Here is a 12,338-nt window from a genome sequence, read left to right as displayed (position 1 = left end):
CCCTAGCCTGGGAACTTCCATATGCCGTCGATGTGGCCCTAAAAAGCAAAAGTAAAAAAAAGAAAAATGTCAGGCCTAAGGAAGACTCCTAGCTGAGGTCAAGGTCCTAGCCACAGCCCCTAGACCAATGACCATGGTTGTGCTCCTTGTTCAGGACAAGCAGCTGGTAAAACAAAGCAGAGCCTCAGGTCCAGGGATGGGGTGCAAATTGGTTTATGGGGTAGAGATTCTGGGCTAAGGCAGAAATCAGAAGCCCCTCTGGGCCCTGGCACAAATCAAAGGCAAACCTCTGCCTTAACTACTGACTGGAGGGATTTATGGAGCCCATAGATCTCAGGGTGAAGCTACCTTGGCTGACTTTTTATTTTTTATTTTTATTTTTTCAGTTAGTAACTTCTATTTTCTTTTCTTTTTTGGCCTTCTTGCAGCATATGGAGTTCCTGGGTCAGGGATCAAATCCGAGCCACATTTGTGACTTACACAGCTGCTGCAGCAACACCAGATCCTTGTAACCCACCGCTCTGGGCTGGGGATTGAACCTGCATCCTGGTGCTGCAGGGATACCACCCAGCCTGTTGTGCCCCAGCAGGAACTCCAATAAACTCTAATTTTTAGAACCGTTTTAGGTTCGCACCAAAATTGAGTCCAAATATGGAGAGTTGCCTGCACACCGCGTGTCCCCATCCACACAACCTCCCACTGTGCTGACTTTTGAGGCCATCCTCCCGTGGGCGGTGCATTAAAGTTTGGAGCTGGTTCTCTCTCCCTGTCTGGTCTCCTTTGTAACTTTCTCATGGGTCTGTGCCTACAGGCGAGAGGAGGCTGGAGAATGAAAAGGACAACTTTGAAAAGGGAGCTGAAGACAAGTTCATGTTGGATGCCCCCGATCTGGGGCAGCTCATGAAGATCAATGTTGGCCACAACAACAAGGGAGGGTCTGCAGGCTGGTTCCTGTCCAAGGTGGGTTCAGCCACCTGTCGGTGGTCCCTTGGACTAGGGGGGAAGGATTCTGGCTCTTCAGAGGTTATATTTCAGCCCTCACTTCCCTCTTTACATCTGTCTGTCTCCACTCTTCTACCTAAGTTTCCTGGCCAAGCACGCTGCTCTCTCCAAAGCCTTCAAAAACTTTGCAAATTTTACCACTCCCCTGGAAAGCCCATTGTTACCACACTTCACCTTTCTAGAAAAATCTACTTTTTTTTTTAAACTTTTTAGGGCCGCACTCTTGGCATATGTAAATTCCCCGCAAGAGGTTGAGTTGGAGCTATAGCTGCCCGCCTACACCACACCTACAGCCCAATAACACCAGATCCAATATGTGTCTGTGACCTATACCACAGCTCATGGCAATACCGGATCCATAACCTGCTGAGCAGGGCCAGGGATCGAACCCACATTCTCATGGTTACTTGTCAGGTTCGTTACCACTGAGCCACAAAGGGAATTCCCTAGAAAGCCTACTTGTTACCACCCTCCTAGAAAGCCCGTTTCTCTCATCCGAACCCAGCCAGGGTCTGATCATTCTTCAAGTCTCTTCCATGAATTGTTCCCTGACTCTGGCCACCAGAACCTCTCCCTCCCATGAATATTTATAACCCTGCTTGCTTGTGGCATCCATTTCGCTCTAATCACAAGCTTTACTTATGACTTATCCTGGGCTGCTGTTTTATACCTCAAATTTCTGGGTCTTGGGTCCCTGTAATCTTACTTACCCAGGGCAAAGTTAAGAATCAAGAAGAAAGTGGGAGCTCTCTTTGTGGCTCAGTGGTAACAAACCCGACTAGTATCCATGAGGATGTAGGTTTGATCCCTGGCCTCGCTCAGTGGGTTAAGGATCCGGCATTGCCGTGAGCTGTGGTGTAGGTTGCAGATGTGGCTTGGATTTGGCATGGCTGTGGCTGTGGCTGGCAGCTGCAGCTCTAATTTGACTCCTAGCCTGGGAACCTCCATATGCTGCAGGTGTGGCCCTAAAAAAGTGGGGGGGGGGGGTGGATAAAAAGAAGAAGAAAGCAAAAAGACTTCTGAGAAGCTCAATCATATCTGACTCAGAGTTCATGAGAAAACTCATGCCCCTGTACCTGCCCTGATTTTGAAGGCAAGAACCCTCAGAGTCTAGTGCTTGCTTTAATCCCTTCTAGCAAATTCACTTCCTGTAATTTTAAGCCTGTAGCAGAAAAAGAGAAGGGAAAAGAGGCACTGTAATTGGTAGGGTTGTTGAGAAGTGTGATGGGGAATCAGAGAAGACATAAAAAGCCAAAAGAATATTGAAAATTCATGGAAGTCTGAGGTCATTAAAAGTGGGTTACAAGCCCTTTGCATGGATTTTCCTCCATCATGAGGCTCTCCATCACAGATTGTTAGGAAAAGATGGATGTGGAACATATTTTTGAAAAATGTTTTGAAAAGATCTTACCATTTAAAACAAACCCACTCGGATTGGTAACAATTTGACTATTTAGGATGAAGCTGTCTGATGGTTGAGCTTTTGTTTGTTATTCCTTAACTTCATTTGCCCTCGTGTCAGTTAGGACTGTATTTGGCTGCAAGCATCAGAAAACTGGAATGCAGCGTTATTCAATTGGGGGCTTATTTTTCTCATCTCACATTAAATCCAGATACAGTCAGATCAGGGCTGGTGCAGCCACTTTCTGAGACACCTGCTTTCTTGCTGTTACCATCCTCAACACAGCAGCTTTCGTCCTCCAACTTGTCTCATTATCACATTATGGCTGCCGAAATCTCTAGACATCTTATCTGTGCTCCAGGCATGAAGGAAAAGGAAAACCAAAGGGGGAAGATTTTTTTTTTTTTTTCTGGCAAGCCTTGCTTTATTTTCAGAGAAACAAAAGTCCTCCTAGGAATACCTGCCTACATTTCATTGGCCAGAAATGTATCCTGTGGCCACCCTAGCTGCAATGGAAACTGGAACTTCAAGTAGGCTTTCCAGCACTTATGGTAGAACTAGGCTAAGAAGGTGATTGGAAAGGGTGTTGAGTGAGCATCCTTAAGTGCCTGCTAAACATCTTTCCATAAATAGCCTGCAAGTTCCTTGAGGGCACTTCCCCAGCTCTTGCCCGTGGAACCAAGTGAATGGCCAAGTTTCCTTTGAAATGAGGGGATGGGCCTGGCTCAAGCACAGCCAGCCTGATGCTGAATGGGGTTCCAGGAGGCTAAGTGAAGCTGCTGCTTGAATTGGAAAAGAAATGAGGTAGGAGTCCAGAACCCTGCCCAATGGGCAGGCAGAGGTGCTTCTTCAGGGCAGAGGAAAGAGAGGAGACATGCATGTTTTAGAACCTCAGCCAGGATGGGGCACAGAGCAGGTACCCTGAAACTCAGTTCCTTCACCCTGGGAAGGAAGACAGTCTGAATAAAAACGGATTATAGTGGAGAGAGCTGCAAAGTGCACTCCAGGTCCTCAGGGTTGCCTTGACACAGTCTTTGCTCTTGCACCTTGTGAGGGCAGCTTCCTTCTTCATCACTTGGGCCCTCTCCCGATGTGATCTCAGAAGCTTTCATGAAGGAGGAAGCAGGTTCGTATAGCAAGACAGGCCTTTTTGTCATTTACACGCTCAAAGGAAAGGGCAGCTTGGTAAGGTGTGAAATCTGTGGAGGAGAACATTTTAAAAAAAAAAAAAAAAGCATTGTAAATCTTGTTCCATTATCTTTTGAAATTTGATGTCGAGGCCAAGCAGACTTTGCTTCTTTCTGGACAATCTGTTTTATGGTTTTTGGTTTTTGTTTTTGTTTTTTCCAGCCAGGATGCTTGTACGATTTTTTCCTTTTTCTTTATAATTCAAAAGTCTTGCTGGTAGGTCTTTGCTAGTTCATTCACCTCCATTCCCCTTCCCTCCCCTTTCCCCCTCCTTCCTTTCTTCCTTCCTTCTTTCCTTCATTTGTTTTTAACTTCTCTGGAACATGATAAGTCTTTTCTAGGATGCTTAGGATCTCCCTTCCTTCCTTCCTTCCTTCCTTCCTTCCTTCCCTCCCTCCCTCCCTCCCTCCCTCCCTCCCTCCCTCCCTTCTTTCTTTCTTTCTTTCTTTCTTTCTTTCTTTCTTTCTTTCTTTCTTTCTTTCCTTCTTTCTCTTTCTTATATACTAGATTCTTCTGATCTCTTCTTCAGGAACACCAGTTATCCATTTATTGGCTCTCCATTCTCTGCTCTCAATCTCCTTTTTATTCCTTGCATCTCTATTGTCTTTGCATTCCATAAGAACTTGTAAAATTCCCCCACTTCATTATTGATTTACTTTTTCATATCATCAGTTCCATTTCTTTCTCTTATTAATGTGCATTTTAATTCTTTTTTTGTCTGTTTGTTTGTTTTTTAGGGCCACACTTGTGGCATATGGAGTTTCCCAGGCTAGGGGTCAAATCGGAGCTGCAGCTGCCTGGCCTACACCACAGCCACGGCAACGCCAGATCCGAGCCGAATCTTCGACCTACACCACAGCTCACAGCAGTGCTGGATCCTTGGCCCACTGGGAAAGGCCAAGGATTGAACTTGTGTCCTCATGGATACTAGTTGGATTCATTTCTGCTACACCACAACGGGAGCTTCCTAATTCTTTTTTTTTTTTTTTTTTTGTCTTTTTGTCTTTTTGTTGTTGTTGTTGCTATTTCTTGGGCCGCTCCTGGGGCATATGGAGGTTCCCAGGCTAGGGGTTGAATCAGAGCTGTAGCCACCAGCCTACGCCAGAGCCACGGCAACGCGGGATCCGAGCCGCGTCTGCAACCTACACCACAGCTCACGGCAACGCCGGATCCTTTAACCCACTGAGCAAGGGCAGGGACCGAATCCGCAACCTCATGGTTCCTAGTCGGATTCGTTAACCACTGCGCCACGACGGGAACTCTAATTCTTAATACTTCTAATTATTTTTTCTTCTTACAAAAGTAGAATGTATTCATTGTAAATAAGCTAAAATAAAATAATCTAAACCACCATAATTTCACCACACAAAGATAACCAGTGTTTGTGTTTTGATACATATCTTCCAGACATTTTTCTGTGAATTAATACACATGTCATTTTAAAATAATGGGGTCATAATAAACAGAATGGTTTACAAACTGCTTTACTTTAACTTTGAAATGTAACATGCATATTTCCCCATGTTTTTTAAACAGAATAACATTGATATTTCACAATGTAATTTTTAATGACTACATAATGATATTTCATTGCCCAGATATCCATGCATTATTAAACCAATTCACCTCTATTGAACATTTCAATTTTTTTCCTCAAAATTATTGATAACTGTAAATAGTGCTGTGACACACATTCTTGTAGCTTATCTTTATGTATATCTATGATTATTTCCTACAATTAATTCCTAGGACCTGGTTAAAGGGCATGAAAAATTGTAAAAACTTTGATGTACTTGCTGCTGTGTAGTTTTGCCTTTTTGATACCTTTCCTTATATAATTTGGTTCTGGTTCTGTTTTGTTTTGTTTTTTTTTTTCCTTTCTATATTTTTCTTTTTAGGGCTGCCCTGTCGCATATGGAGGTTCCCAGGCTAGGGGTTGAATTGGAGCTGCAGCTGCCATCCTAAACCACAGCCACAGCAATGCCAGATCTGAGCTGCACCTGTGACCTACACCACAGCTTGTGGCAATGCTGATTTCTTACCCACTGAAAGAGGCCAAGGATCAAACGTGCATCTTCATGGATACTAGTCAGGTTCTTAACCCACTGAGCCACAATGGGAACTCCCTGGATCTCTTTTCATAACATCTTATTGCTTTCCACTGGAGCCCTTTTTTTCCTAAAAGACCACATCTTCTTATGTCTACTAAGCATACTGGTTTCTTGAATTCTTTTTCTGCATCCTTTATTCAGTCCTTTCCAGAGTTCAGCTCTTCTTCTCATTCTTCAGAATGATATTTCCTCCCTTCCTCTCTCCTACTCTTTCTCCTTCCTCTCCTTCTTTTTCTCTTCTTACTCTTTGCTAGTCAGACAGTATTTTAAACCACAGGCCAAGCAAGCTGCTTTCAGTGTGAGACTGGTTATTTTCTTTGAGGCCAGATTATGTGCAGGGGCGAGTTCAGGGATCCTCACCTGGAGCAGACCCTCACCTATACTCCAATGCCAAGGTGGGTGTCCCTCTGAAGGTTCACTAGTTTCTGAAGAATTCCTAACTTTAATTAAGTTAAAGCCAAACCACAATGTTCCCTGGGGACCAGACGTAAAAATAATTCAAGCTCTTTATAGGTCAGTGTACCTGGATTTATTGGATATTTTCCTGAAAGAAGGATTATGATGATAAAAGAGGAAGGAGGGTCTTAGGTACCAGGGGGTGGGGTGGCGGAGGGGCAAGCTGAAAACCAGAGTCTAGGGGAACTGCTGGCCACCTCTCATCACTTCACAATGCATAGCCAGCCCTAACCTCCTGCCTCCTCCAACTGGCTGCCTCTCCTCAACTCACTCTGGTTGACTTGCTTGTCTGCACTTCCCCAGAAACACCAGTTGAATGGGTTTTTAACTTGGCTGTGTTTCCAGATTTGACACTTGTCCAATAAGTGGTCCCATTCTCAAAACCACCAGGCTAGTTGCCTTGGATGCACTCAGCAACTGCTCCTTTGGTATTTATGTGAGGGCTTGGTGGGATAAGTCTGAAAGCTGGTATAATTAACTCCTTCATAGATTGTCTCCCTCCTTTTCTTCCTTTGTTGGTTGCTCATGTGTGTTCCTCAGCCCCAGCTGGTGGCCTGAGGGTGACCAATAACCCCTGTCCCCGCTCTTCGTCCCCTCCCCCAGGCTTTGCATGTGGCCTCCGTCCCCATGTCTGGTTAGCCCAACAGTTTGTGACTGACTCAAATGATCAATTCAGCTCAACAACCACCTCCAAAGAGCAACTGTCCCAGGATGGAACATCATGCTGCCAGTAGGCCTTCTGCTCCACTAGAGGACCTGCCTGAGGTCCCACAGCAATTCAGTGGCAGGGCTGGGACCTGCCCCAAGTCCTCTGGACTCTGAGTCTGGATTCTTTCCACTGTGCCAAGAATTAGCAAATCCAGAATCAGGAGTTCTCATTGTTACTTGTGGGTTAAGAATTTGACATAGTGTCCCTGAGGATGCAGGTTTGATCCCTGGCCTTTCTCAGTGGGTTAAGGCATTGCCACAAGCCAAGGCGTAGTTTGCAGATGTGGCTTGAATCTGGCATTGTTGTGGCTGTGGTGTAGGCTGGCAGCTGCAGCTCTGATTTGACCCCTCGCTTGAGAACATCCCAAATGCCACAGGTGTGGCCCTGAAAAGACCAAAAAAAAAAAAAAAAAAAGAAAGAAAGAATGAAAGAAAGAAAGGAAGGAAATCCACATTCAGGTGGACTGCCTTCTACATGCTGACATCTCCGTGAACTGTGAGGGTAGTTGTCTTTCACTCTTGGAATCATGGCTGGCACACCAGTCCATGAAGACAGAAATGGTGAATCTGTATATCTGGGTTTATTAGTAGATTTGACAGCTTACCAGATAAAACAAGTCCTTTCTTTCTTCACCTTGCTTTTCTAAGTCTGTGAAAGTCTGAGTAAAGGGGGTTAGGAGAAATAGCCCAGATCCTCGTCCGTGGCTTCCCAGTCTCCCCCTTCCCCACCCCAGGAGATGAAAGCCAGAGATAAATGCACAGATAGATAAGCTGGGAGAAGCTGGACTTCCTTCTGTGACAGGCCACATAGTAGTGTCCAGGCATTCAGCTCTGAAAGTACAGACACCCATCAAATCAGCAAGATCTGAAGCGTGACTCACACCAACCAAACTCACACGGGACTGACTTATAAACCAGAGCTTGAGGAGTTCCCGTCGTGGCGCAGTGATTAACGAATCCGATTAGGAACCATGAGGTTGCGGGTTCGGTCCCTGCCCTTGCTCAGTGGGTTAACGATCCGGCGTTGCCGTGAGCTGTGGTGTAGGTTGCAGACGCAGCTCGGATCCCGCGTTGCTGTGGCTCTGGCGTAGGCTGGTGGCTACAGCTCCGATTAGACCCCTAGCCTGGGAAACTCCATATGCCGCGGGAGCGGCCCAAGAAATAGCAAAAAAATAAATAAATAAATAAATAAACCAGAGCTTGAATGCTGGTTTATTTGGAGAAAGAAGCCTGGTGGGGTGGCTGGGCCTGGTCAGTGGCTCAGCTACTAGCCCTTCCCTGGGGGGTGGTATCCTCAGGAGACCAGCTCTGAGCCCAGAAGTTTCCTTGATGAGCATTGAATTGGAACAAGGTGAGATGCTGTTAGGCAGGTCAAGGCATGCCCTGTTTTCACACTGCAGACACTTTGATCTTAGAAGTGAGTCTTTCACTGAAAATCAGAGCCCCCCTCTATCAGGCAGTCCTGGGAACACCTGGGCAGATATTTTTACTTTCCAACTCACTCTGTCTGTGACCAGATGCTTCTACCCTCCAGTTATAACTGGAGGACTCAGTTTAGTTATTGATGATCCCGCTTAATCTTAGAGTGAGTTTTCAGTTAGATGTTCCTGGGACATTTGGGGAGGGCCCCTCAGCATCTTGGTGTGCTCTAGAAGATGCATTTACCTCAGCCTCGCCAACCTCAGTGACATGTGCGTCCCCCGAGGGGCTTCATAGATGGCCAGTTCTCCTAGCTTCACTGTCAGTGGCTGACCTTTTCTGATCTGGTCATCAGATCCTGGGAGTCTGTGTCCCAGATTTAGCGCTTGTAGTTCCCTCTGCATGGACTCTGCTTCTTAGCAAGAAGGTCGGAATCCCAACCTTCAGCAGACGAGGAAGATGATGATCTTGGCGGTGTCTGCAAATCCAGGCTTCCAGTTCTGGTGCCTTAGTCTCTCAGGGCACATCCTGTTAAGTTTCTTGCACTGTTTTGTTTTGTTTTTTTAAATGATCTGCAGCAGAGGAGGGAACATAGGCTCATTAATTCAAGAAGGAGGCAATTAACAGTCAGTCATTCCTGTGTTATTCTCAGTGCACCGCAAACTTTCCCTGACAACAGGTGTATCCTTGTGTTAAGCTTACCTTGGACCACCAAAGAGATGAGAACCTATGTTTCCTATTTTTTAAAAATTTTTCGGATGCAGAAGTTCTTAGGCCAGGGATTGAATGTGTGCCACAGTAGCAACAATGAGGGATCCTTAATTGTTGGCTGAGCCATCAGGGAACTCCAAGAGTGTACACTTAGAGTACACTCGAGTGATGGAGGAATTGGATTCAGTCACCAGGTGTGCCCTAGAGGATACTTAACTTTCCTTCCCACTTTTCTCCTTCTCAGATTGTCATTGAAGATATTGGGAACAAAAGAAAGTATGATTTCCCTCTTAACCGCTGGCTGGCCTTGGACGAAGACGATGGCAAAATCCAAAGGGATATCTTAGTGGGCGGAGCTGAGACCACAGGTAGAACTGAAGAAAGGGGGGACAGCTGGCTTTCTTTCTGCCTGAGGGTCGGTGTTCTCTTCTATGGGTCTGGAAGCCTGAAGTCAAGTAGGAACCAGCCCTGTCTTCCAATAGCATTCCTCCTTCCCCCAAAAGTCTTCTGTTCCTCTGGGCTGGACTCAGCTGATGCCAGAGGACATGGGGCAGTGCCCCGAGCAAACCCTGACTTCCCAGGGCAAGAGAAATTATCCCTAGGATGGGGCCAGGATGTGAGCTGCTCATACATGTGAATGTTTATGAGGATGTTGATTTACTCTTAACTCTGATAACTGAGTGATTACTACATGCCAGGCTCTCTTTAGGCACCTGATCCGTGTCGTCCTCTCTAATCCTCACAACCATCCTAGAATATAGGAACAGCTATTGTTCCTATTTCACAGATGAGGAAAATGATCCCATGTTAAAAGACCTGTTCAAGGTCATACAGCCAACGAGTGACAGATCCAGGATTTGGTCTGCCTCCTAAATCTCTACCCTGTGTGAATTCCATGAAAACCTAAAACTCCAAGCATGCAAGTTCACAGATGTTCCAGAAAAATCTAGGGCACAGCTGAGAATGTGCTCAGGGTCAGACCCTCCCATGGCTCTCCCCCTGTGCGGAGAATGGGTCCAAGTTCTGGGGTATAAGAATTGCTCCACAGTTGGGCTCCAGTTGACCATTTCAGCAGCAGCTTTCAACACCTTGTCCTGCCACTTCACACACCATCCCTCGCCTCATGTGCCTTTGACTCTGTTGGGCACCTGCATCCTCTCCCCTCCCACCCCTCACCCATGCGCCTTCCCTCGCCCCACCCCTTAGCTTCAGCCTTTCCCTCTGGAACAGGCTTTCTCCTCCGCCTGTTATGCCTCTTCTCTTCTTGCTGCTTCTCTAGTTCCTGTTTCCAGTCACTTCCTCTAGACCCATCCCTCTCCCTCTAGACAAGACTGTCTCTCCCTTATTTTGCTCCAGATATTTTGGACAGAATTTTGTGGCTCTTGTTTAGGAAACCAAGTGCTGCAGCACTTCTCAACCTTGGCCTTGGGGCACCTTGGCCTGGCCTGACCACTCTGGGGAGTGTCACAAGTTTATACCTAGAGTTTGCGAATTATTTACTTGAAAACATATGCTAGGGCAGATTTAATCTGCCCCCTTTAGCCACATTACTATTACTGGCTTCCATGGGTAGAGGAGGAGGGCAAACGACAGAGGCTGGAAGTGCTGACAGGCTAGGCCATGCAGTATGTCTGGTGTAAGAACACTGTCTGTCCATGTGTTGTGAAGTAAACTGGAGACCCACTCCTTGAGGGCTGTGACCACTCGCTTTTATCTTCATATTCTCCCAGGCCAGTCATGGTCTGCACTCAGTAAATGTTGAACAAAGGATGGTGTGAATGTATGAATGAATAACGTGTCTGCATAGTTACATGTGCTACCCCCCACCCCCGATATTTGGGATTTTAAATTTCTCTGGGGTCAGGTAATGATAGTAGGATGAAAGGAGGTGGGGCAATTAACAAAGCTTAAGGTACCACTTTTCCTAGACTCCAGAGTGAAAACATGCAAGCCAGAGGCCTTAGCAGAATTTCCTAGTTTCCTGTTCAAATGTTTGTCTTTGGTGTTTTCCTTTACTCTGTCTCCTCTCAGAGTTTAATCTACCCCTTGCTGCCTCTTCCCCAGAACTCCATGTCCTCACATTGCCCTCTGACTGACAAAACCCCAAATGGGCCCACCTACAATGTCCTCTCTCTCCCCCAATCCTCTGTCACCCCCCATGTTTTGGTTATGGTTTTTTCTTTTTCTTTTTTCGGCTGCACCTGCAGCATTGTGGATGTTCCCATGCCAGGGATCGACTTGCATTACAGCAGGGACCCAAACTACTGCAATGACAAGGCTGGATCCTTAACCCACAGCACCACAAGAGAACTCCCAAGAATTATGTTTTTAAGCTATGAGCAAAAGAGCAAGTTCAATGAATCAGATAGCCCCAAATATAAAACTCTATTCATCGAGTTGACTCTTATAATTAAATGAGACATAATAGAATTCATCCGGCAGCTATTAATAATATGCACATGGTAATTAGCATTAATAATAAGTGCTATTCTTAACCAAACCCTAGCTCTTCCTTCTTTTTGTTAGTGTCCTGTAATCGGGGCTGGCAGCTTCCTGTAACCTGCAGTTTGTTCCTAAATTCAGATATGGTGACACATAAGCTCAGAGAAAGATAATGTGAAGTTGAGAGGGACACTAGATGTCATCTAGGGGACAAGGACTCGGCAGGAATGAGGTTGCATGGCAGAGGGGGGGCCAGGGAGGTACAGCCAGGTGGCGGAGAAAGTGGGAAGGATATTGTCATGAATTTGCTTCCCAACCTCTCCTTCCCCCTCTTGTTTCCATACCAGCTATTTCCTATATTGTCACTGTCTTCACTGGGGATATTCGGGGGGCTGGGACCAAATCCAAAATCTACTTGGTCATGTACGGGGCCAGAGGAAGTAAGAACAGCGGGAAAATCTTCCTGGAGGGCGGTGTGTTTGACCGTGGGCGCACAGACATCTTCCACATCGAGCTGGCCGTCCTCCTCAGCCCCCTGAGCCGGGTCTCCATCGGACATGGCAATGTGGGCGTCAACAGAGGCTGGTACTGCGAGAAGGTAAGGGAAGCCCAGAGAAGACCCTGCCCTGATCCAGCCCTTGTCCTTAACTTACAAATACAAACTCTAACCTGAATCCTACTTCCTGCTTCTTTGGGCCAGTTACAGAGCCCCCGGGGAATCCCTTTTCCGAAGCCGTTTGGACGGTAACATGCCCATCAATGTTGTCTCCTGACCTTGGTGGTGAGGAAGGGGGACTGTTCTGTACATGCACCCAAGGACCAAACATAGGGTCGTTTATCCAGAGGTGCCCAGTGGGTGGTTATAAACTGATTCCTGGTTTTGGTGTTCCACTTCAGCT

General features: G+C 46.3%; 1 protein-coding gene across 1 annotated transcript in view; it reads left to right on the top strand.

Moving 5' to 3' along the window:
* LOXHD1 (lipoxygenase homology PLAT domains 1) overlaps positions 1 to 12,338 on the top strand; it is a 196,111-nt gene that overhangs the window by 48,612 nt on the left and 135,161 nt on the right. The window contains exons 6-8 of the mRNA XM_084964969.1: positions 812 to 960; positions 9,242 to 9,365; positions 11,787 to 12,037. Coding sequence (XP_084821095.1) covers positions 812 to 960; positions 9,242 to 9,365; positions 11,787 to 12,037 — 524 coding nt within the window. The remainder of the gene's footprint in view (positions 1 to 811; positions 961 to 9,241; positions 9,366 to 11,786; positions 12,038 to 12,338) is intronic.

Source organism: Sus scrofa, chromosome 1, assembly GCF_054392235.1.
Source record: "Sus scrofa isolate SSC_HxYL_T2T_F1_AM1 chromosome 1, Sscrofa_HxYL_maternal_Yorkshire_Landrace_v2.0, whole genome shotgun sequence".
Lineage (NCBI taxonomy): Eukaryota > Metazoa > Chordata > Mammalia > Artiodactyla > Suidae > Sus > Sus scrofa.
The sequence above is the reverse complement of the archived record's forward strand: the minus strand, read 5'-3'. Positions and strand labels throughout refer to the sequence as shown.